At 42.7% G+C, this 25602-nt stretch overlaps 1 protein-coding gene across 5 annotated transcripts in view; it reads right to left on the bottom strand.

The window, feature by feature from the left end:
* The window catches only part of Znf385b (zinc finger protein 385B), a 102162-nt gene that overhangs the window by 11390 nt on the left and 65170 nt on the right, over positions 1 to 25602 (bottom strand). For all 5 annotated transcript variants that reach the window (XM_038336207.1, XM_038336209.1, XM_038336211.1 and 2 more), the window contains one exon: positions 24713 to 24875. In XM_038336207.1, the coding sequence (XP_038192135.1) occupies positions 24713 to 24875 (163 nt within the window). The remainder of the gene's footprint in view (positions 1 to 24712; positions 24876 to 25602) is intronic.

Below are 25602 nucleotides of genomic sequence, written 5' to 3'. Positions count from 1 at the left end.
GGCTAACTCTTACTACTTTTTTCTCTTTTTTTAGGTAAACTGTGTCCCTGTATTAGCATTATGTATTGGCTGTGCCTATGTTGCATCTGAAAAACACATATAAAAGGACAGAAAGGGGGGCTGGAGAGATGGCTCAGGGGTTAAGAGCACTGCCTGCTCTTCCAAAGGTCTGAGTTCAATTCCCAGCAACCACATGGTGGCTCATAACCATCTGTAGTGAGGTCTGGTGCCCACTTCTGGCCTTCAGGCATACACACAGACAGAATATTGCATACATAATAAATAAATAAATAAATGAATAAATAAATGAATGAATAAATTTTTTTTTAAAAAAAAGGACAGAAAGGGGAATAGCCTTGATTTCAGGGAGTCTCCAACTCGTCTGGGAGTTCCCTGCCTTTGTCCCATCTTGGCTCATAAGGAATGTGCCCCTCCATGAAGCAAGGCTGGAGAGGTGCTGCCCTAATTCCTGGCAGATGACACAATCTGAGAATGTCATTTTACTCCTTGAGTGTGTCCTTTTCCCATGTAGTCAGCCTCTCCCCCAGTTCCCTGCTTTGTTGTCTCTCAGGATGTTTCTCTCCCAAGACGACAAGAACACTGGGTAAAGGCCTCAGTTTCCCTGTTTCTCCTGAGATCTTCCTGGGCCTCACTGTTCCAATACTGACATCAGAATCATCATCACGTCTGATTTTAGCAATGTGGTGGAACTGAGTCAGGATGTTATTGTAATAGTGATTTATTACTAGTGATACTGAGCACATCTTCATATTATTAACTAGTTGTATGTTTTCCTTTGGGACATGTTTGTTGCTGTTGTATTTTGAGACAGGGCTTCTCAGTGTAGCCCTGGCTCTCCTAGACCTTACTATGTAGACCAGGCTGGCTTTGAATTTACAGAGATCTATCTGCCTCTGTCTTCTGAATGCAGGAATTAGGATGTGCTCCACCACAATTGGCCTTGGGAGGTGTTTGTTTAAACAATGCTTAAACTGGATTATTACTTTTAAAAATACTTCAACTTACTGGAACACACACACACTCATGCACATGTGCACACATACATGTGCACGCACGCGCATGCACACACACACACGTGCACACACACACACACACACAGAGTCTGAACCGACATCCTTTGTTTAACATGTATCACAGTTCCTCTCCCAGGCTGAGAACATGCTTTCTTTCCTTTAAGTGGAGTCTTATGATAATCTCATTTATGTACAAACAAAGTCAGGGCTTAAGGAAACAAGATGCCTATAGCTGTTCAATTAATGAAGGGAGAACACCGATTCCCACAAGAGCTGTCTGAACACAGAGCTGGTGCGCTTACCACTCTAATATTTTTGTAGGCTCTTACACTGAGACTGCTCACTTCTAGGGTCCATCTTCTTTAGAGTCTGACACTGTAAGTAGATGGTGTCAGTCTGTGTATGGAAGTCATTAGAGGCCATCAAAAGCATTACATGTTATGCTCAAAACTGCCAAGAAATGGGTAAATAAAATGGTTTTAGCGCTGTTCCTTTAGGTGCACGGGGGATCAGAAGTGCCCGTTCTTAGATGTCCCTTTGGCATAAGGGTTGAGGAGCAGCAGCTAGAGGAGAGGCTCGGATAATTAGAAATTGCTGTATTTTAAGGGACGTGTACACCTACAATGGAAAGCCTGCTTATAAGGGTGCCCCTTCCTCTACCAGGAAGAGAAGGACTTCACATCTCTAGAGGCTCTTAATGGGAAAGCCAGTTTCGACATCATCTTTATTTACGATCTCTTTTGATCATTTCCTAGAACTTCCTGTAACTGGCCTCTCCAAGCCTTTCTTTGTCCATTTGAAGATGGCACTTAAGTCTGAATTCAGAGCCATTTCTCAGAGACACTCATTTCTCTTGGCATTGCATGGATACACAAAAGACATATGTGGTTTTTTTCCTCCTCTCCAATCTGGGTTTCATCACAGGAGTCAGTTCCAAGCAGGAAACTCGGAAAGAGAGAGAATGATTTTACTTCACTGTACTTTAGTAGTGACTTAGCTTGTGGGCCACAGAAACAAATGTTAGTAGCCCTCCAAATCTTTATTTCATGCAAAAATCCATCCAGATTATTTTCCTGTGGTTTTTCTACTTCCCAGTTAATTCCCCAAACTTAACGGATATGCCAATGAAATCCTCATGCTTCATAAGAGAAAAATTTTCTGCGTTGTTTTTTTTTTAAAAAAGATTTATTTATTATTATGTATACAGTAATTATGTATACATATATCCTATAGGCCAGTAGAGGGGCACCAGATCTCATTACAGATGGTCGTGAGCCACCATGTGGTTGCTGGGAATTGAACTCAGGACCTCGGGAAGAACAGCCAGTGCTCTTCACCTCTGAGCCATCTCTCCAGCCCCTGCGTTGTTGTTTTTAAAGTCTTAATTTGTCAAGTCTGTTTGAATTAAGAACGATTATTAATTCTCCACCTTTGAGAAATGGTCAAGATTTTAAAATCACAACAGGAGGAGGATGGAACGACACATAAAATATATATATATATATATATATATATAGACATATATAGATACATAAATATTTACAATAAATTAATTATGTATACCATTTGGCGAGTCTGTAAATTAACATAAAGAAATAGCCATCCACCCACGTAACAATCATTTAATGAACCCCTAAATATAATCTATAATATATAAACTGCAAAGTTGGAAGGAAAAGGACCAAGACTTTGAACTGAGTGGAAACTACGTATCTGTCTAGCTGTGGAGACAGAAACTAAGGTTGTGTGTGATGTTGGGGCTAAGGAAACAACGCGCCATGGTGGTTGGCATGCTAAGCATTTTGGAATTAAAGATGAAAGGAAACTGGAAGATCTTAGAAGCCACGTGAAAAATGAGCTCTTCTTAACCTTCCATGCCACACCCTTCCCCCACAAACACAGAATAGGGCTCCCTCCAAAGGTCTTTACTTTTAAAGATTCAACTAAGATTTCTTCCAAAAGATGAAAAATTTATCTTTGCCTCCCTCCCTGGGAACTTCATCAGATAGGAAAGATTAACTGCCAGAGAAGAGACAAGGTGTGCCTCCATGTCTAGGTGGACTTTCACCTGGCCTGCTGAAGGCAGTTTTGAAGAGATCTCCAGGGAGAGACTGTCTCTGCCTCGTAGGAGGAATCATGGTGACAGTGGCGTTCTGCCCCCGAGGCTCCAGTAACTTGAGGCTGCCGACTATCCCAGAGGATTTTATCCCGTTCCAGTGCCTCTTTTCAGGGACTCGTCTGTTTCTCCCGAGAACCGTCTGCCATCCCGCTAAAGGTACTCACACACACCCTGCCCCCCCAAGAAGAGGACATTTAAAGTTTCAAATATCAGATCTGACTCTGAGTTACAGAAATTTGGCCCGTGTGCATATTAAATAATTTACACGCCCCTTCCCCCTCTTGATCTGTCTATTATCAGGTAATTGATAGGTCTGAAACAAAATCCGATCAGGATCAGATCACATCAGTCTGGTAGAGCATGAGAGAAATTTCGGGTGAGTTCTCAAATCAAGTTTGAGTACTGAGAGGGGAAAAGGTGATGAGATCCATGTTTTCAGATCAGCGTGCTGACTGCTGTAATAGCAATGGCCATTCCTTTGTGAGTTAGGCTGGGCAACGGTAAGTAGTAAGGTCAACTGCAATGTTTTCTCAGGGGGACGGACCCAAAGAACAAGACCCAAAGAAGAAAACTCCCCTGGATAATCGAGACCCCTTTTCAAACATGCTGTCTTCTTGCTCACTGTCTCACTCTTCTTCCCTTTCTCTTTGTAAAAAGCCCTCTGCAACTCTGAGCTGCCATTCTCCTGTGAACTGGCTTTCAAGAGGTGAGTGGCCTAGCCCTGTGTCCACCATTCCTATTGCGAAACAAACTGTGAAAGCACAGATATCAGGCTAGGAGACCACCTGCAGTTGTCCACAAGGTAGCCAAGGTTAGTACTAGAGAAACTCCCGGTAGTTTCAGGGCATGTTTATATTTAGAATCACTAAGATTACTGATTATATGTGAAATGTCCAAAGAAAGAAATCAGGGATTTATGGCTTTTGCATAAACAATCAGTAAATGCTATAGCGGTTCCATTATGAAGAGGGCGGGTGATGGTCTTAAGGTGGGGAAAACAAAACCTTCTCTCTTATAGTTAAGAAACTTGGCTATTTCTTGTTGCATTCCCAGCTGACCTTAATCTCCAGAGACTTAAGTGATTGCTAAATTAATCTTCGACATATAAAACAAATTCCTTATAAATCTCCCCAAACCCAGATGCCCTAGGCACCAGCAGGAAACATAATCAATAGCATCCAAGACAATATGTTTCCACTAGAGCCCAGCAACCTACCACAGCAGGCCCGGAGTATTGCAATACACCTGACGCACAGGACAAAGACTGTAAGATAGTCTTTATGAATGTGACAGAGGTCCTTAAAGGGGCCATGAATAATCCCTTAAAGAACTCTATAAAACACAAATAGTGGAAATGAATAAAACAGTCAAGACATGAAAGTGGAAAGAGAAGCAATAAAGAAAACCCAAACTGAGGGAAACATGGAATTGAAAATGTAGGAACTCGACCAGGAAGCTCGGAGGCAAGCCTCAGGCACAGAACACAAAAGATGGAAAGAGAGACTCTCAGGCATTGAAGACACTATAAGAAAACAGATACTTCCATCAAAGAAAATGTTAAATCTAAGAAACCTTTGGTACAAGGCACCAGTTTTCCATAATCTCCACTACCAATCAACGAAATTTTACGTCTTAGCTATAGCAATAAGACAACTGAAGAAGACCAATGGGACCTGCAAACTGGAAAGGAGAAGTCAGTGTCTTTATTTGCAGATGATCTGATTCTATGCATAAGTTATCCTAAAACATTCCACTGGGAAACTCCTACAACCGATAAACACTTCCAGTGAAGTAGCTGAATACAAAATTACTCACAAAAATCAGTAGCCCTCCTATAAACACATGTACTTAGAAAGAACCAGGGAAACATCATCTTGCTTAGAAACTCACAATAGCCTTAAAATTATATAAAATATCTTGGGGTAGATATAAGAAGATGGAAAGATTACCAATGCTCATGGATCAGTAGGATTAAAATAGTAAAAATTACAATCCTATCAAAAGCAGTCTACAGATTCATATGGAAACTCACACACAGACACACACACACACACACACACACACACACACACACTCACCAGGATAGTTAAAACAATCCTGAGTTATAAAAGAACTTATGGAAGTATCACCATCCCAACTTCAAATTACACTACAAAGCCATAGTAATAAAAACCACATGGCATTGGCACAAAACAGACACATTAATAAGTGGAATCTAACTGAAGACCCAGACAAAAATCCACACACCAATAGACACTTGATTTTTGACAGAGAAGCCAGAAACACACATTGGAAAAAAGACAGCATCTTCAACAAACAGCACTGGTCAACCTGGACAGTTACACAAAGAATCCAAATAGATCCATACTTATTACCCACCCTGTACAAAATTCAGTTCCAAATGGATCAAATACTTTAACATAAAACCAGATATACTGAACCTAATAGAAAAAAAGTGTGGATAGTCTTGAACTCACTGGCACAGGGAAAGATTTTCTCAACAGAACACCATTAGCACAGGCACTAAGATCAACAACCAAATAATAATGGGAACTCATGAAACTGAAAATGGCAAATGATCCCATCATCTGAAGAAAGAGCCTACAGAATGAGAAGATTTTTACCCAAGTACATATCTGATAGAGGGCTGATATCCAAAATATATAAAGAACTCAAAAACCTAGATATCAAGAAAATAAATAACCCAATAAAAATGGGGTACAGATCTAAACAGAGAATTCTCAAAAAGGATGCTCAAATGGCTGAGAAACAAATAAATGTTCATCATTTTTATCCATCAGGGAAATGCAAATTAAAATTGCTTTGAGATCCCATCTTACACCTGTCAGAATGTGTAAGATCAACAATACAAATGACAGCTCATACAGGCAAGGAAATGGAATAAGATAAATAACTCATCTGATACTGGTGGGGGTATAAAATTGTACAGCCACTATGGAAATCAATATGGTCGCTGCTCAGAAAGTTGGGAATTGATCTGTCTTAAGATCTAGCAGTACTACTCTTGGGCACATGCCCAAGGGTCACACCATCCTACCACAGAGACAATTGCTCAACCACATTCATCGTTGCCCTATCTATAATAGGCAGAAACTGGAAACAACCTAGACATTTTCTCAACAGAATGGCTGAAAGAAAATGTGGTCCATTACCCAATAGAGCATTACTCAGCTGTTAAAAAGTGAAATCGGGAAATTTACAGGTAAATGGATGAAACTAGAAAAAATCATTCCGAGTGAAGTAACCCAGAAAGACAAATGTGGTACAAATTTGCTTACAGGTGAGTATTAGCTGTTAATTCAATGCTAACCAAGCTACAATCATTTAAACACAGAGGTTAGGTATAGAGTAAGGGATTGAGGGTGGCCACAGATAGAAAGGGAAATGATATAGTTATGGATGATGTGGGGGTGGGGGGCGGAATGGGAGGACCAAATGGAGGTGAAAAGGAGGAGGGATACAAGGGAGGAAATATGAGGAGCAACAGTAAAAATTAAGGGCCATTTGAGGAATCATATGGAAATCTAATACAGAAAAATAAACACACACACACACACACACACACACACACACTTCTTCCTAAAATATATACGTACACAAAGGATCACTAAATAAAATCGCTAAATAATGGGGGAGATAGAGCTTCAGCTGAACATTTTTTGTCACCAAATGAAGCCTCTAGTACTTGGAATGGTTTACACATAATTGAGTTGTTGGCCAAAGGAATCCCAGAGGAATCCCTAAACAATCTAAGCTTAGCTGAGACTGTAAGTTGCTCTCCACAAACTGACAGCAGAGCCCCACTGTAGAAGACCACCCTGACACAACTCACCAAACACAGAGCAGTTGAGCTGTTGCCGACACGGAACCATCTTAGCTACATGCTAGTGTCTTTGGTAGAGGAAGGTACTCTACATGCTACTAAAGAGAAACATAAACACCAATGCAGCCACAAACCCTTTATCTACAACGGTGTCCTCCTGCACACTAAGGCTAGTGCAAGAGTGGCACAGAGTTTATGGGAGTAAACCACCAGTATCTGATTTGAGAGCCAATCCACAAGCTGGAACCTACACCCAACTCCACTTGGGTCACAAAGAACTTGAGACTAGACAGCCTGAGGACCTACAGTAAAACCCAGTACTGCTGTTCTAAAAACAAAACAAAACAAGAACACATAACACCAAAATTCCTCCTAAGGACATTCTCCCGTACTCATAGATCAGGGACTTGCTCAGTTATCGTTGGAGAAGCTTCCACCTGCAGCAGATGGGATCAAATACAGGGACCAGTGAGAGACCTTGGGATGTTCAGCCCTAAAGGGAATGTCTGTCTATATCAAATCCCCTGCCTCAGGAATTAGCAGAAAAGGAGGTGGGAAGAGTTTCCTTGCATAGGTATTATGGCTTCCAGTTTAGTGTTTTTATGGAGTTCCTGAGTGTGTGAATGAGTTGGTCTCTGTTTCTTGTGCCTTCTCATGGGCTCTTTTCTTTCATGTTTCTTTGTTTTGACCAATTCCAAAGTGCTGGTTTTTGTTTTATCTTACATTTTACTCTATTATATTTTATTATTATTAAATAGAAACCTATTTGTTTGCTAGTGAGAGACAGAAAAGGGGTGGATTTGGATAGGAGGAGAGGTGGGAAGAAACTGGGAGGAGCAGAGGGAGGGAAATCTGTAATCTGGATGTATAATGAGAGAAAAATCCATTTTCAGTAAGAGAAAAAAGAATATAGATTAGTGGGTGCAAATTATTGAAATTTTCTATATATGGGCAAGGCAAACAAATGGGAAAAGTCTTATATGCAGGGAACATATTATACATCTTCATCTTTGTGGAAGCTTTCCCTGTCTTCACTTTGCTACTGATGCTCTCTAATCCTTTATTAGCAAATGTCTGGTCTCTTGCTTTATCGCGGAATGCGGAGGCTTGGTAAGGTTGTCCCTGTTGCTAAAGCTTTTCCCGTCTGTGAGGGAAAGGTGCCTGGTTCCACTGGGGTTCTTGTCCCCTCTATGATGTCAACTACTTTCCTTCTGTTGCGGAAGCCCCAAGAGCTCCAGGTTCTAAGGATTCTTCTCTGAACTGGCTCACCCCTGGCGTTTTCCCTTTGTCTTCTCTTTGATGTGCGGAGGCCATGAGCTTCCTTTCTGCTTCCTCTCTCCCATCCTAACCCACCCAAACCAATGTTCCCTCTGCAGTCATCGCTTCTAGATTTTCTTCCCTTGATATCCACACACTTTCTTCCTTTGATGACTGTAGTTCCTCCCACAATCATTTCTCTATTCATCTTTACAATAACAGCCCATTCTAGGTCCTTCCCTGGGGCCTGTTCTTCTGCCTGGCCTTAGCTAAGAGACGACATGCGTTAGGGTTGGTCACCTTACATTCACCTCTTCTTTGGTATTATAAATTTAATTAGCTTTGGAGACTTCATCTATCAGATGAATTCTTAAATTCACAGGTCACCCCCTCTTCATGGTTCAAGACCCTTTCCTCATGTCTATGTCTAGATGTCTCATGGATCTTCAAACTCAACATCACGAATGCTAAGTGGACTGAGCTGCCCTGCAGAGAAATCCTCCCAAGTACTTTTCTTGTCCTCATTTCCACTAAGCAGTCATGTCAGCAGGAGCCCTGTGTTCTCTCCCTATCTTACTTCAATATTTAATTAACAGAAGTTCATGATAGAATCTTTTCAGTATCTTTGCTATCAGCGCATTCACCCTTTCATCCGGTTGACATTTCTCGAGCATCTACAGCATCTCACATCCTCTTCAAACCTTTCTGAATCTTAAAACAAACATTTATGATTTTGCTCTTCGGTTTGAAGACTCAGATCTCCCCATCTCCCCTACTGTGCTTTGGTGATCCCTCCCTCTTCACATAATTATTATCACAGAATGATTTATTTGCACTCACAAATGGTCAAGAGAGAGCTTCTTGAATCCTGGAAACATCTTAACCTATCTCTGTGCCAAGTGTGCAGAAAAATATCCGTGGGCAATGGTTCTACTAAACTACAGGATGCCTAATTCTAGATAGTGCTACAGGAATAGAAATTTTAAAACATCAGTGCTAACTATTGAATTGTATTGAGTAAAGTAAATGACATAGAAAAAAACCATATATTTCTTAGTTATGTAAAATACTTTTACCACTTATGAAAACAGCATATGCTTTAATATTTTTAAGCTTCATCTTATTAGTAAGGTTATTATCATTAATTATATGTATGCATGTGTTTGTCAGAAGCCAGAGGCATGGGATCCCCAGGAACTGGAGCTATAGGTAATTGTGAGCTGCCTGACAGGGATGCTGGAAACTGAACTCTGGTTCTCCAGAAGAGCAGCAGGTGTTTTCAACCCCTGAATCATCTCGCCAGCCCCCATATTTGCAACAGTTAATGTGTCCCTTTAAGTTGCAGTTTTCCACTTAACAATGGATCTCTTTGAGATTCAGCGGGACATTTGCAACAGGTTCAATATTTTAATGTTTCATAAAATGAAACGAATCTGGATATTTCATCATGTTCTCCGTTAGCAATACTGCGCAGCACAGAGATAAACAAAGCTGATAATTAAAAGAGCTGTGAATACGGATGAAGCTCTGCCTGTAGGTGCCCTGCCAGGAGATAGAAAGCACATGGTGAAAAAAGCCAAAGACTAGCAGCCAGTCCTCTACAAGCAAGCTTGCCTCCTGTTTGTGATCAACTTATTTTTCTCTTGTTCTTGCCTTTTTGGGTTGTCGTGATGGAACCTATGGCTTCTGCATTCCTGGTAAGAGCTAGTTCACTAAAAACGTATACAAGAGACCACTATGAGTTGTCATCAAAGCAGAGCAAACAAAAATCTGTTGTGCTCATGCAAGAAAACTGATGGGCTCACTAATGGCAAGTTGGGGCTGCTGGCTTTCGACATGGAGCTACATGGCGGTGCCCGTTTTTTTTTTTTTTTTTCCTGGTATCTTTGACCTTGTCCATACTAGATAAGAACTACCACGGAGTCACACTCACAGCGAAATACCCCACCTATGGAACTCTTTGTGTTCTGTTTGGAGGTTCATTAGAGGTCCCTGCCTAGCAACTCTTCTTCAATGGATGTTCTATGTTCCCTATATTAACTTATATCATGCTACTGTTATTTGCATTTTTAACTATTATGGAGCTGATATATTTATACAATAATGTTCTGAAGAAATTCTAAGTACTAGGCACTGTGCCATTAATTGATTTTCTATACCCTTTTGGGTATCATCATTGAAGGCCATTATGGAGGCTCTGTATCTTAGAGATTCTACCACTCACACCTACATGAAGTCCCCAAGCTTTATGGTGGTTCAGTCTGACTCAGCAGACTGGGATCTTCTCTAGTCATCCATTTAGACGTTTTCTGATTAACTGTCCTACCTAGACTGAGTCTATTCCAAGTGTCCCTAAAGTTCACCCGGCAGAGCTAGTGTCGACAGGTTTGTCTCGTATTTAGCTGGCTAACTTACTTGTTCTCCTGGCATAGTAGTGTAGACTGGTTTGTCTCACATCTAGCTGGCTAACTTGCTTGACTAGTCAGAGGACTTCCTGTTGGGAGACGCCTAATCTCAGTTCCACATTTGGGAAGGAATGTCAGAATGCCTCTGAACTTGGACCCTGGAAGCCCTTTCCCTGTATAGCAAGTAAGGAAAGCAGCTAGCGTACTTCAATCATCAGTCCAGAAATACCAAGAGGTCACGGAGAAATAGAGGAATTACAGCTGGCTTGTAGAAGTCCCCAAGCACAAAACCATTCCACCAATCTGAAGCTGTCGGGCTCTGGATGCTTAATGCCACATTCCCACATCCTAGCTCAATTCCAGAAACCCTGTGTCTTCAAGCACGGCTGATCACTGTAACGCTTACTAATTCCTAATTAACTATGCTTATGCCTAATCTTCATATGGTGGCCTTTAGACTAACCCTGGAGGCAGGTAAACATCGCCTAAGTTAACATGCCTCTTTTGCTGAATCAGGCTTTGTAAGTCCTTTAAAAAAAAAGTAAGAAAAAAGTCCACTTCTTTAAAGTTATTTAGGACTCATTAAAGCGGGGTGACAAATTCTATAAGCTCAAAATTGGCCCTGTGTTCTACTGGCATCTGGGACCTCTGGGCCTGCGCAAGGATCTGACTTAGGCAGCTGCCCTCAATTCCATCTGAAACCTTCTCAGTCAGGTTCTGGTCTTCAGGCCTTGCCTTGCCCGGGGGTTTGTGGCTCAACAAAATGTCAGATATTGCCTTCCTTGCCTGACTGTAGGTTGTTGGCTCTCTTTGTCCCTTGTAACACTGTTCCCTGTTCAGGAGCAAAGGCAGCCAGCTTCACACTCAGATGAAAACTCCATTGCATGACCAAACACTTCCATATTGAAAGCTTGCGGCCCCAACTTGCCGTCAGTGAACTGGTGTGGATGTTTGTGAACTCATCAGTTTTCCCAAGTGAGCACAGAGAGAGATTGTCTGCTGGAGTCTGAATCTAATGAAAAGCTTTCTCCTGCTTTGTATAGTTTCCCAGCCATTTGACTTGTACAATAGAGAAAGCATATTTCAACTTCTTCAGGTTGAAAAATTGCCCCTTTTCTGATTTGTCACTAAGAGGTATGAAACAGCTATTTTTGAGGCACCTTTATTATTGAAAATAGAATAAGGAACTCACATCACTCAAACCAAGACCCTTAGGGAGTAGGGATTCAAATTCTGGGAGTAAGATTAAAAAACGAATTTTCAAGATAGAACAAGGAACAGGGTCTTTTTATTTGTTTTTATTTTGCTAACTGTATCGCCCTATTTCAGGGAACACAATTTTGGATTCACAGAGCCCAGACAAAACTGTTTGAATTCAGGCTCACCTTTCTCCTCCCCAGCTACAAGCTCAGCCAAGGGGGAAGGCTTTGATGATCCAGGCAGGGGGAGTTGCTCACTGAGGAGGGAAAGGTCAGCCTGAGAGCTGTGGAGGACACTTGCTCTTTCTTCACCTAGTCAGAGCCAAAAATTGTCTGCTGGGAAACAAATTTATAGCCCCAGGCCATCCCTGGCAGACAGGTACCTAGTTCACATGCTTTATAAACTTAACTAGGTACCATCTGCTCTAAGGAGACAGGGCTAGACACTCAGGCAGCACAAGGAGGCTAGGGATCTTTAAGAATGTATTGCTAAACACCCATCACTCTTTGCTAGTTCTCATCTGACTTTTGTTTCTGAATTCGGTCTGAGGCTTTATGAAGTTGTCAAAGCCAGCTTAATATTTAAGACCTAGAGATGCCGGGGAAAGTCGGCTGACCGTGGAAAGTCACTTTTAATTTAAAAGGCTGAGTCTCCAGAGGACTTTGTTTTGGGCTGCTTTCTCCTGCCTGGTCTCAGGAATTGCTACAGTTCTGATCCCATGTCTGATGGGCTTTGTCCCTGCCTTGGGACAATTAGAAGGTGGTGGAATTTTTTTTTTTTTTTTTATAAAATGTGGGTCTGGCTGGGAGTTTCTAGGTCTAGGGTAGGCAGGGGGTTGCCTTCCAGGCTGGTAACAGGATGGACACCTGTCCCTTCCTCTTTTAGTTTGCGTCCTTACAATGAAGCAGTGTTGTTTTGGTGCACACTTACAGCTATTGTGTATTGCCTTGTTACAGGCTCAAAACTGACAGGGTCAAATGATCACAGATCAAAGCTTCCAAAACTAGGAGTCCCAGTCAACCTTCCCTTGTTATAAGTTGCTTGTTTCAGGACTGTGGTTAAACTTTGGTGAAGCAGATGCTGACCGTGATAGCGAGACCCAGATAGGGCATTGCATGACCTTCAGCCTGACCATGAGAACACAAATAGCTGTGCATGTCTTTCCTGTCTGGTCTGTGTCTGTCGTGTAAAATCTTCATCAAGGCTTACGAACACATCATAATGTCCTCATGTCAAATTAAACATGAGTTCTTAACCTGAGCTCTGTGGACCCCAAGGCGCCTAAAGTTCAAGGTGTATATGCTTTGCCTAACAAACAGTTATCTTTATTTTCATTTATCTCTCATTAAAATGTAGCAGTTCCTTTAGTTCCGATGAACACGACAGACTTAACAGTGCCTTTATCTTTGCCACCAATGGGTGTCCAGCATCTTAGGGGACATTAGCATTGCCACAGAATATCTGAACACCGTGCATCTCTACCGTCACTGTACATTCAGGTGGATGGTAGACCCGTAGCTAGAGCACACCCGGAGCATTGCCACTCTATTCGGGTGTCACAACAAAGACCGGCAGATGAGCTTGTGTCACAGGGGTTTTGAAGCGTTATTCTGACCACAGGCTTCATCAGTTGGCCATAGGAGTCCACAAAACGCAGGACGGTCCGGTAGCATGTTTCTGGGTATGTTTCATTCTGCCTGCGTGTCTGTTCAGACTCTCCTTCTAGATTCTGTCTCAGGAGTGCTCTCTCTTTCTTTCTTGCCTATTCTTCCACTGTCTTAAATATTTAATCGGGTAGTGGCCTACATGGTGATTTCTGTGGTGTGCTGGTCCTTCAATCACCAGTGCCCGCCGCAATGCTGAATATTCAGTAGAGAATATACATACATATATGAGCACATATATATTCCACTTTGTATTATTTTAATTTAACATATTCTCTAACTCTTAAATGTTTGTCGCTCATCATTTTCATGCTACTACTTTTATTTACTTTTAAGATGCACAATGCAAATTGTTGAAATAATCTCCTTGTCTTGTTCCCATTTTACAGTAACACAAATACCATGAACAACGCTTTATTTTTCGCACTTTGTACTGATAATTGTTTTCTTGTCATAGAACCCAGAAAGAAGGATTCACCGATCTAATGGAATGAACCTTCTCTTATGGCTCTTCACTGAGTCTACCGCTTCTGAAAGGATTCTCTTTACTTAATATCTGTATTTTGTGTGCTGATATATTCACATGTGTGTGTCAGGTACATGCTAGGTGCATGTAGAGGTCAAAGGTCAACATGAGGTGTCTTCCTCAGTTACTTCTCCACTTTATTGTATGAGGCAGGGTCTTTCACTAAAACTGCAGCTGATTCCGTGAGACTGGCTGGCCAGCGCCAGCCTCTCTGCCTCTCAGCGCCTGTCTCTATGCCTCTCAGGTGCTGGGATTACAGGCCTGTGCCAATGTGCCTGGATCTCTATGCAGAGACTAGGGATCTGAGCTCTGGTCTCCAAGGTTTCTTCATAAGTACTTTCCCGACAATGTCCCTCCCAGCATGGATTCTCTCAGTTTTAAACCCCACAAGTACTCTGAGAAGAACAGCTGAATGAACAAGTTTTCCAAGCGTAGTTCCTAGAAAAAATACTTTGGTGTGTATGTAGTATGTGTGTGTGGGAGGCTTGTTCATCTTTATGTATGTAGGCACATGTATGCAGAGCTCAGAGAACTGTGCCTCAGCTGCACAATCTCCTTTTTCTCCCTGTGAAACAGGGTGTCTTACTATCTGAAACACATCAAGTGGGTGCCTGGCCAGTGGACCTTCGGGACCCAACTGTCTCCACTGCCCTAGCACGGGGATACAAGTATAGCAGGGGGACCCACATTTTTATGTGAGTTCTGGGGATCAAACTAATGTATTCAGGCTTGTGAGACAAGCACTTCATCAACTAAGCTGTCCCCCAGCCCCATACTTTTAACTAGATATTAATCATTATATCTTCCTGGTTCTATAGCTATAATTTCAACCAACTACGGATCAAAACCGTTCAGGTAAGAATTACATCTGTATTGAACATGTATAGCTATATATGTAAAAATCCTTCCCTATAGCATTTACACTGTATGGGTGTCATAAATATTTTGTGGTGACTTAACGTATTAGGGAGGCTCCATGTAGGTTCTGGGCAAACACATTGCTGTTTTGTATAATTAATTTGAACATCTGCAGATTTTAGTATACTTTGGGGGTCCTCAAATCAGTCCCTCATGAACACTAAGGAAATGACTACATGTTACAACATCTCAATATTGAGTAAAATCATTTGTTAAGAGAGAACTAGGGACAATGGTGTGCTAGAAAAATAGTATTTAAACTTTTTTGTGGTTTTTGGTTTTTCAAGACAGGATTTCTCAGAAGCTATGGAGCCAGTTCTGGAACTTGCTCTGTAGACCAGGTTGGCCTCTAATTTACAAAGATCCACCTGCCTCTGCCTCCTGAGTGCTGGGATTAAAGGTGTGTGCTACCACTGCCTGGCTGGTATTTTAACTTAATAGCCACTTTGCTGGTTAAGTTGGCAAAAATTATGAAATTCAGATAAAAATTCAAATACCTGAAAGCAAAATAAAAGCCTATTGTGAGAAGGAATTCTAGTGTTTATTTATGCTATTTCATAGTTAAAAGGAATAATGTGTACTTAGAGGTTAAGTCATTAACAGCCCATAAGAAATACCCAAATAATCATATGCCAAAAAAGCTTCGTAAATAGCTGGAGATTAAAAACATAAGCAGATAAAATTCTTACTCATTGACACAAATGCCATCTGGAACTCGCCAGAGGGACATGCTTCTCATCCAGATCACCCATGTCCGCTAAATGTTTGCTCTCAAGGGCCAAGGCTGGCTCCAGCCTGAGCAACTGCTCAACATCTAACACCCAAACTTCTCTCTGAGTAAGTGCAAGTGTGTTAGGCTGTCCCTGTTTTAAGCACTGCAGTCAAACACAGAATGTGGTCCAGCAACCTGAGCCTGGCCTTCGTTATACTGACTGGAGAAGACACCAGAGCTAATGAGAGTCACGCTGCCTCACTCACCATCTACGGCAGGGACCAGAGCTCCCGCCATGATATTTTCCTTAACTGCATCCATATGTGACTGCCAGGTGCAGAACAGGACACCAGGAGGGACAAGGCACTCAAGCCAGCGGAAGGATCGAGTCGAGAAATGCTTCTTTCGTTACATAAAATGGGAGGAAGGCCAAAGGGGGCTCCTGCACATTTTAAATGTCTTACGAGACATTGGGCTCATCCAGTATCAATGTCCTGGAGTGAAAACACACATGCATATACTGACTCTGAGCAATAGGCTCATAAAGGGAATGTGAGAACAGGCCACTGTTGCGTATCAGTACACCAGGAAATGATGGCAGAGTCAGGGACAGGGCCTTGAATACCTGTGAACAAACGGTTGCTTTTTATGGCTACCATTTATTGAACGCCTGTTAGCTGGTAGGCACTTCACTGAGCACCTAGCATTTTTCAGCTAATTAATCTTGACAGTCCTAGGAGGTAGGTACTAACACTCCCATTTTATAGAGGAGGGAACTAGAAGGTCAGAGAGCACGACCCAGTCATAATTAGATGACGTCAATGAGAAGCAGACTAATGGGTTTAGGCTCATAATGCTTTCACGGGGCTATAGATGCAATCCAGGTAAATGGCACTCAGAACCACACCTTGACTTAACACATCATAATGAAAATCCATTTATGACTTCAAGTTTCACTATGTCGTCTTGCCTGGCCTAGAACTTGCCACACAGAGCGGGCTGACCTCAGACTCACAGAGCTGTATCTGCCTCTGTCTCCCCATTGCTACAATCAGAAGTACGTGGCACCGTGCCCAGCCTAACTTGATTAAAAACAAAACAAAACGATGCCAACAAAACCATCGGTAAAGTAGGCTGGGGGAAGAAAAATTCCCAAAGACCTCAAGAGCAAAAAACAACAACAAAACACCCATACAGCAGTACAGTCCACAAAGCTTCTTCCGAAGGCTAGCACGTCCATAGGAGAGCAGCTGAGGTATACACTGGGCGATAACACTGACCTTAAAAGCTGAAGACAGGCCTCTAAGTTTCTTCTCCCTTTCTCTAGACCTCACTTTCCAGTATCCACCCATAAGTAAGACAGTCTGCATAAAGCACTTAGCACAGCGCAGGCACAGAGCGATCCCTGGCTGTATGTTAATCGTCACCAGCATGGCTGTGTCTCACTCTCTTCTCCACTGTGGCAGAATACCATGAACTGAGCGCTTGATGAACACTCTACGTTTGCTTCTGTAAACCTCTGGAGACCAGGAAGTCTGGTGTCTCAGGAGGGCCACTTTCTATATGGCACTGCTATCCGGTAAAAGCCTTTGTGCTGTGCCGGCTGAAATTGAATCCGTGGTGAGCTTCGGAGGGGACACTCACTTTACAGCGTTCCACCTCTGGCTCCTACAGATCTCACAGCCTCACAGGCAAAATGCATTCATCCCATTCCAATTGCTTCAAAAATCTTAGCTCATCCCAAGACTCAAAAGTCTAAAGGCCAAAGTCTTATCCAAATCAGACGAGAGCAATAGAAGGCGCAGTTCATCCTAAGGTTAATTCCCTGTAGCTCCGAGTCTGTGGAATCTAAATGAGCTCTTTCCAAAATGTAACAGTGGGACAGGCCTGAACATGAGACATTATCGTTCCAGAAGGAGGAAAGGGGCAAGAAGAACGAAGTTAGGATTTGCTTGCCTCAGCAGCGGCTCTCGCAGGTTCGAACCCTGGCTTCCTGTTTGTATTCTCAGTTCGGCTATCTCGAGGCTGGCTCTACTCCACTGCTCCACCAGCCACTGTCTAGTAGGAGCTTCCTACGATGTCCCCGACCCCAGAATTCTTCTAGGCAAGTACACTGGCGGCTCTGCTCCTACAGCAAATCTCTACCTGGGTCCCTGTGAAGTCCACAACATCCTTAGGAGTCTCGGTGTAGGAAACCATGTTCTCAATGCCCTTAATTTGGCACAGCTGCCAAATCAGCCCCACTGCACATCGCCAAGGCAGAGAGTGGCGCTCTCCAGATGGGGAGGATCAAACTACATCTAGGCCTCCTTAAGCAAGGCTGGGGGGAAAATCTACTTCTGAAAAATTCCAGAAAAAAATTGATTTTTGTGTGGCACTAGATAAGGTTATTAAAATTGGGCCCAGAGTCCTAACAAAACTGTCCCATGTATGCATGTGCCTTGCATACGGAATATAAAGCACTTATTGAGTAGCTCTATGTGAGCAGCCACGCTTGTCGGAAAAATATGCCACAACAAGCGAATTTTTTCCTGAAGCAAATAAGAGGAATGCCATTAAAATATGAATAATAACCTTTGCTGAAATCTCAAGGGCATTTGTGGTTATACAAAATCATTCAGTGGACATAGAAGGCCTTTCCCATTCCAGTGGCTCCTCGGTGCAGAAATGTCGTGACTATAAGGTAGCCGAGGGGATGGATACGAGCTGAGATAAAGGAGGAAGCGTTTGTAAAGGTGGTGAGCTTAATGAGGCACAGCCCCAGCTCATGGGATGGGGACGCAGCTCACAACACGTCCCCGGTAAATCATAAGTTAACAGGTTGATCATAAATCAGTCTCACTTTTTTTTCTGTTTTTTAAAAAAGCAACCCCAGGGGTCCAGTTTTTAAAAGCAGAAAGTGTGACAGGAAACCCCCGGCATTATTTGCCTGGAAGCTACTGCAAACAGTTTTCCAAGTTAGCTTCAAGTGGGGATGAATGTTTCCAGCGTCCTTGGCTTCGCCTGGCAGGTCGCTCCTGTCCAGAGCAAAGATGGAGGCGGTTTCATTTTTGAAACTTTCCTTGAAAGCCTTCACGATCTATGAGCATTTCGTAAGTATATGAGCCTTAGTATAATGGTCTGTTCTCTTCAGACAGATGGGGTCGTTTATGTTCTACATGATGGTACCCCAGAACTTCAGGCTTAATATGTTTGCCATAAATACACTTAATCTATTACTTTATGAGGGTTACTAAATCTGGGCTTCCCGGAGTTGGATAGATGTATGGGAAATTTATGATGGCACTTGTCTACAAATGAGAGGTACGGTCAGAGCAAGAGACCGCCATTTTCTTCTATTTAACAGCACAAGGTCCCGTTGCTGGATACAGGAAGGGAGAAGGTACACGAAGGAAGGCACACAGATGGAATTCAGCAGCCGTCAGTGGACATGAGAAGCTGTCTTTTGGAAAACTTGGCGCCATTTGTAACAACGCATAAAAGCCACTAAACACACGGGGGCAGAGGGCATAAAGATGATGAGTCTTTGAGAGAAGCCCTCTTTGATAAAACTGAGGATGTCCTCCCCTGAAGCAATAGGGTAAATACATGCAACTAACTGACAAGCCTTCCTAGGCAAAATACAAGGAACTACGTATGAGCTGATCCCAGTTCTCAGCTTACACCTGAGGAACAGCCACCATGCAAAACCGTCACATGCTAACAATTACAATGGGCTGCACCAAGGTGTCCTACCCTGACACCTCCATTGCCACCTCACAGTCTCCAAAGGTCACTGGTGTGAAGCAAACAAAACAATCCCCATGTCCTCTCAGCCAGCATTTTCAATGGAATGGTTTTAAATTCTGTTAGAAAGGTAGACAGGGCCGAAGGCAAACAAGATGCCCCCGTTTGAAGGCAGGGCAAGGCTTGTGCCATGCTGGCAGTGTCCTCTCCGAGCTTGGCCCCGTCTCACTCAGCATCATCTGTCTCCAGGCAGGCAATGTCAGCAGCTGTCAAGCCAAAGCTTCAAGAACATTCGTCACGTGCCATTTACCTGAAGTGAATGCTTTTATTCAAATTTCTCCTTAAATAAAAAGCGCATTGCTTCCAAAATAAAGCCCCTTCTATTACAGTTAAGCACTGCCGGTAATAGCCACACAAGAATTTTAGGATTATCAACAAAGCAATGTATGACAGCCCTCTCACAGTCCCCGGGAGTACCCTGACGTGTCAATGGCCACTGAAGAGTAAAGTGTGATCCTGCTTTCTAACTCTGGGAAACAGTTCTCTGGTGATCCCTGCTTTATCCCCGGCACTCCTGTGTGTGTTCTTCTAAGTCAGAGAGATTTAGAAGCAATCGGGGTCAAATAAGCGTGGAGCAAGAAGCCCGAGATCCAGGTGGTTGCTGACTCTGCTGGGATTTGAGTCACGCAGAGTCACACTCAAGAGGCCCTACTTTTCCAGTCTCCGGTTCTTCACTGATCCCATAGTCTGGGGAGCAACTTGGAGTGCTGGTGACTATGTATTCCTTGTCTTAAAACTCACTCATTTCAAATCTTAAAATGCTGTGAGATTAAAAAGCCCTTAGAGGAGGGGAAAAAAAATCTTTCTACTCATTGTTGTATGAGTCTGACAGAAATACACATACATGTACCGCATTATATTATAGAGGGAAAGCAACTATGGAAACCCAGCTGGCTGCACGACAAAGAAAGAGCAGATATGGATTTTCACCATATTGCTGCAAGGTTCCTGAAGGCACCACATGAAAACATGTATGTGCCTGCATCTTGTAAACCCAAGCATGTTTTAATGCTCCTGTGATTGTATTTCACACAGAATGTTCTGGGTCCTTTGGTTTTGCTCTTAATTGCGTTTGTAAATTTAGCTGGACACTAGAAATCATTCCTCATGCCTTCCTTTCTTTAGAAGCCTGCTTGCTTCTAAATCATATATGCTTTAAACCAAGAATATTTTCTTCATTGCAGTACTTTATTAATTTTTAAAGGCCTTATGCAAAGCCTAGGATGATAGAACACGGCCGATTGTATTGATGATTTATTATTTCTAAGAAATGAGGTTTCCTTTGAAGGCTCTGTGAATTTGAACCTCCTACAAGTTCTGAAATGCTGAAAGAGCCTGCAGTGTGAGGTGGGGCATATCATCACAGGGATGGGCAGTGCCTCACGCCTTTACAACACCTGCGCTCCAGGGAGAGATCTGGGTGCAGTGCCTAACCTATCTGTTCCAGCTGTCTTCCTGAAGCTACCTAATGCGTGCTGTGTTCTGACCCTGATTCTCCCCAACTACTCCCTCCTCCTCCTCACTATGTTTTCAATGCCCACTGAAGCATCATTAAAAGTTGGGGCAGATCCTGGGAGGCCAGAAAGTTATTTATCTGTATTTTACATTTAATTCTACTTCAACTTCTAAGAATTGAGTGGGACAGCTATTTTTACTCAACTTTCTTTAGCCTTTAAAAGAAATCATGTAGTTGGAATTTCCTATAAATGAGACACCTGCTTATTGTAGTTTAAACCTATTCTGTTTGCTGATCTGAGAGAAAGACCCAGAGAGCTTGCCATGTCATCCTGACCTTTTCACATCTATTGGTTCTATTATAACAAATCTCTCTGTAGTGCACAGACCTGGATTCAACAGGAGCCAAATTATATCTCCAAATAAAACATAAAAGAGAGAAATGGTTATACCAAGTGTCAAAGTTGCAGGTAGGAAGGCTCACCCAACCCCTGAAGGGTGGGAAGTACCATCTTAGAATAGACCAAGTGCGCGCTAGGGCAGCATGAAGGATCACAGAGGGGTCCTTGGGCCCACATGTTCCTCAGCCAGAAACTCCAAATCCTCGTCTCATGCTCAACGGCACTTAATGAATCCTTGAAGCTAACTCCCTCAATGCTGGGCTCTTTCTTTTCCTTCAAGATGTGCTTCCCTTAAACAACATTCAGCTCCTAAATTGATACTAAATAATGAGGCTAGACACTGGATTAGTGATCCCCGGGAATATAATGGTTGTCTATGTCATTGGAAGCCTGCAGCCCAGACATCAGATGGCTGGCTGGCTTCTCCTCCAAAAACCTAGGTATCAGAGATACTATTTAAAACAAGTTGACAGGGACTCTTCATTCACAACAACAACAAAATGCTGGAGAATGTCAGCCTCATGGGACTTGACAATCAAGTGAGGAGTCCCTGCGACAGACTTGGTTTCAGCTGACACTTTAGAGACAATGTCGTCTGATGAAGCATTTCCGCCAGCTACCACCATAAGTCTCCATCCCGCTTCCTAGTCTCTCTCACCCCCTTCTACCCAGGCCTTTTACAAAGGACTGGAATACTTTCTATTCCATTTTATTTATTTATTTTTGTTTTCTGTTATTCCCAAACCGTATTTAAAATGAATAAGAGACACAGATAATGGCAAAGCCATGGGAGCAGTTCAATGGCTTAGAACTAGCTGGTTAGCAATTCACCGTCGGTTATACTACTTAGAAAAGATTCTCTAGTTGGCCAAAGTTTCTAGTTTCCTCATTTGGAACTTCTATAAAACACAAATAAATTCCTGCTTAGAAATGAATTTCAACTAAAGGAGAAGAACATACATTTAACAGGTACAGCTCAATTATTTTCAAATACTGCTTCCAAGTGATGTTGGTGTTTTATTAGCACTCATAGAAATAATATACTCCATTTACATTAATACTTACGCAAACCACGAGTAATCTAATCAGTGTGTTCACAAATATATAGATTCTGAGTGATTGTCAGGGAAAAGAGGCACTCCCAAATGCAAACATTTTCGTTCCTGCTGACACAGATCTGGAGAGTTTCTCAGTGACCGCTACAGACTGAGCCACTACAGGTACATAGGAAGGGGCATGCGGTCCTCTAACAGGGAAAGCAGAGACTGTGGGATGAAAGACCACCTCACACACACCTTAGAGATGCTGCCTTGTGATTTCTGTTTTCATCTCTCTGCTCTCATCCCCCAGGGTTTCTCCTGAACCTCAGCTTTCTTTCTTTGTGTAGATCACTGGCATCCTTGACTCTAGATTGTTCCCATAGCTCACCAGGCAAACCGTGGCCTGGGGGTCTCTCTGCTTCATGAACGTAAGTCCTTGGTGAATGCTAGCATTCACATGTTGGGATAAAAACCCTGAACTGGTAAAATTATTTCACCGGTCTTCACTGGGCACCTTATAGGCCTAAGAGAGGCTATGATTATAAGCTGGTCTCTCTCATTTGCATCTTCTGTGCCCACACTGCTCTGTCCTTGATTCGACCCCCTCTATCCTTCGACTCCTTTCACTTCACGGTCTACTCATTACGTTTGCTACCACCCTCAGAGCAAACACAATTCCCAAGTGTTACAGGGCATAAGCAAAACACTGGGCACATTGGGTTGTGATGCTGGAGCCCGCTGGCTCTTTGATTGGCTCGCGCCACAAAATAGACCGAGGGAATAGGGTGACACTAACCTCGATTATTTTATCCTTTTACTTGGAAGTTCTGCTGGAGGTAAAGACCACAATCCAGGTAATAAAACCTTTGGCAGAGTATTGCCTCATCAAGGCAACAATATTCTTTGGGAAATGAAAGCTGGCAGGAAGTCAGGGGATGATGGATTCCGCTCTCCCATACACAGGGCAACTGCTAGCAGACAGCTGTCTTGACGTTGGCCTCGCTATGAGCCGTGATGCCCACTGTGAAATTGCGCACGTGGAAATAGGGCTTGGCATCTACACTAATAACTGCTTTAGACATAGGTTAAATATTAGATTTTATGTTTATCTTTACAGGGGTTTTGTTCTTTACAAGGTTAGAAGTGCTATGTAAAAATTCAGTATTTATCACGTTTCCTTGATAAGATCATTTGGTGACCCTATCATATAAAGCACAAAGAATTGTTATTATTAACACCAAATCTGGTAGCTAAATTCTAGGTTTCCATGCTTTTGGAGCCAGCATCTACAGGGCATAGTTTTCTTATCTGAAGAGGCGTTCTGAGCACTCCTCTTACAGTAATGGGTTTGCTCATTTCCAATGGCCCCCGGAAGTCATTGCTAAGCGTTCTTCAGCTTCCTCCTCAAGTGCTACAGGGATTTTGATGATGAGGAGAGAGCCTCAAGTGTGTGTTTCCCACAACACAGAAGTCCCTCATGCCACAATCACACACACGGAAAGGGACACGTCCTCTCAGTGTCCTCTAACACACTCTGTTCCACGGCTAGCCACTAAAACAGGATGATAAATCCATTATGGGTCCCAGCGGCAGCTGTGAGAGGGGAACCTATCAACATCCAATTTCATGGTAGCCACACTGAGAAAGAGAGGGAACTTTGTTTCCCGGTGAAAGAACTCACCCAGATATGGCAGGTTCTGTATTAAAGAATTTTCAACAGCATATTTCTAATTATATATTAAGACCTTTCTGTTAAGCAATTCGTAAATAACATTGTAAATAATTCCTTTAAATTATTTGGATCGATTTGTAATTCAGAGGAGAGCTTCACAGTGGTGTGATGAAGTCAGAATCTGTTACTTCTAAGCACAGTTTCATACCCACTAATGCCATTCTCTCTGTAAATGTCACCCCAACTCTTCACTGAGATTAGATTTAAAAAAATCTATTATGAACAATCTTAAGAATCTCTTATCCAAAAAAAAGCCTGTAACACAAACCAAACACAGAAGGAACAGAAAGAGGTAATACCACTGTTTTATATCCGTTACTTGATTTTTGTCTGAACATGTGACTAGCAGTCTTTGGTTATTTCGATACATATATACTTATATACACAAACATATATTTAAAGTCATATATTTTACAACATGGAATGGCGACATATCAAATGTTCACATTCTGTGCGAACACATATCCCTTCTTGCGAAGGAAACATATCATATTACAGAAATAAATCATGGAGAGTAACATGCAACATCCAAGGGGGGGGGAGGAAAATGGGGTCGGGGAGGGTGGGAGGGGCGGGAGGAGGAACACAACAATGCCAAAGAACAAAAAGTGTCATTGACCTGATTTGTCAGAGCTGTCGCCTGTGATTGGCCTGACGGAGCAGCTGGGATTAGCCTTTGCGCTGTCCTTGGAAGAAACCATTTTGGGTTTATTTTTCGTTGCCTCTAGTGCTTTGACCTTCTTGGCATGTTTACTTCCTTTGTAGTGGGCCTCGGCCTGGCTCTACAAAGGAGAACAAATCAGGCTCATTTTTTTGCTACTTACAAACACCACGATGGATGAGCATGCAGGAAAAAATACAGTCAAAAAATACAGTCTTAGGCGCCACAGACATTTACGAGTCAGTGTTGACTACATCTCTGGCATTTACCTATGAGGTTTCAACATCGCAAACCTTGATCCATAACGGAGGCCTCAAGTCTTTGAGAACCTAGAAGTTCCGTGAATGGACCACAGGACCAGGACAGGAGCTTGGTCGGCAGGGCCCTCCCACCTCTGCTCATGCCAGGGGGACTGCCTTCTCAAGGTCTGGCTGGCAGCATTCGCATCGAGTACCCAATTCACACCCGCAGACAGGGACTTCCACAATCCCCGCGCCTTAGCGAAAAGCCTGTCTGCTCTGTGCCTGTTTCCCGGGGGGCCCTTGCTCTGAAATCAACCAGAGCGACCGAGCAGCAGTAAACACATGCTGCTGAATGAAGATGGCACCACATTTTGGAGACATCTACATGCACTTAGCATGCCATCTTGGATGGTTCCAGTGCCAATTATAGCTCATGTCACAAGGGAGGTAAGGACGATCCTTGATCTCAGATGTGATTGATTCTCACTTCAAAGCTCTCGTACATAAAACATATGTAACACTGTGACTTCAATACTAGATCAAAGGAAGGAGAAAGTGAGACAAGAGACAACACCAAATTACAATAAACCTAGAAGACAGTTAGTT

The sequence above is a fragment of the Arvicola amphibius genome, chromosome 7 (assembly GCF_903992535.2).
Source record: "Arvicola amphibius chromosome 7, mArvAmp1.2, whole genome shotgun sequence".
Lineage (NCBI taxonomy): Eukaryota > Metazoa > Chordata > Mammalia > Rodentia > Cricetidae > Arvicola > Arvicola amphibius.
This window is presented reverse-complemented; position numbering and strand designations above follow the sequence as displayed.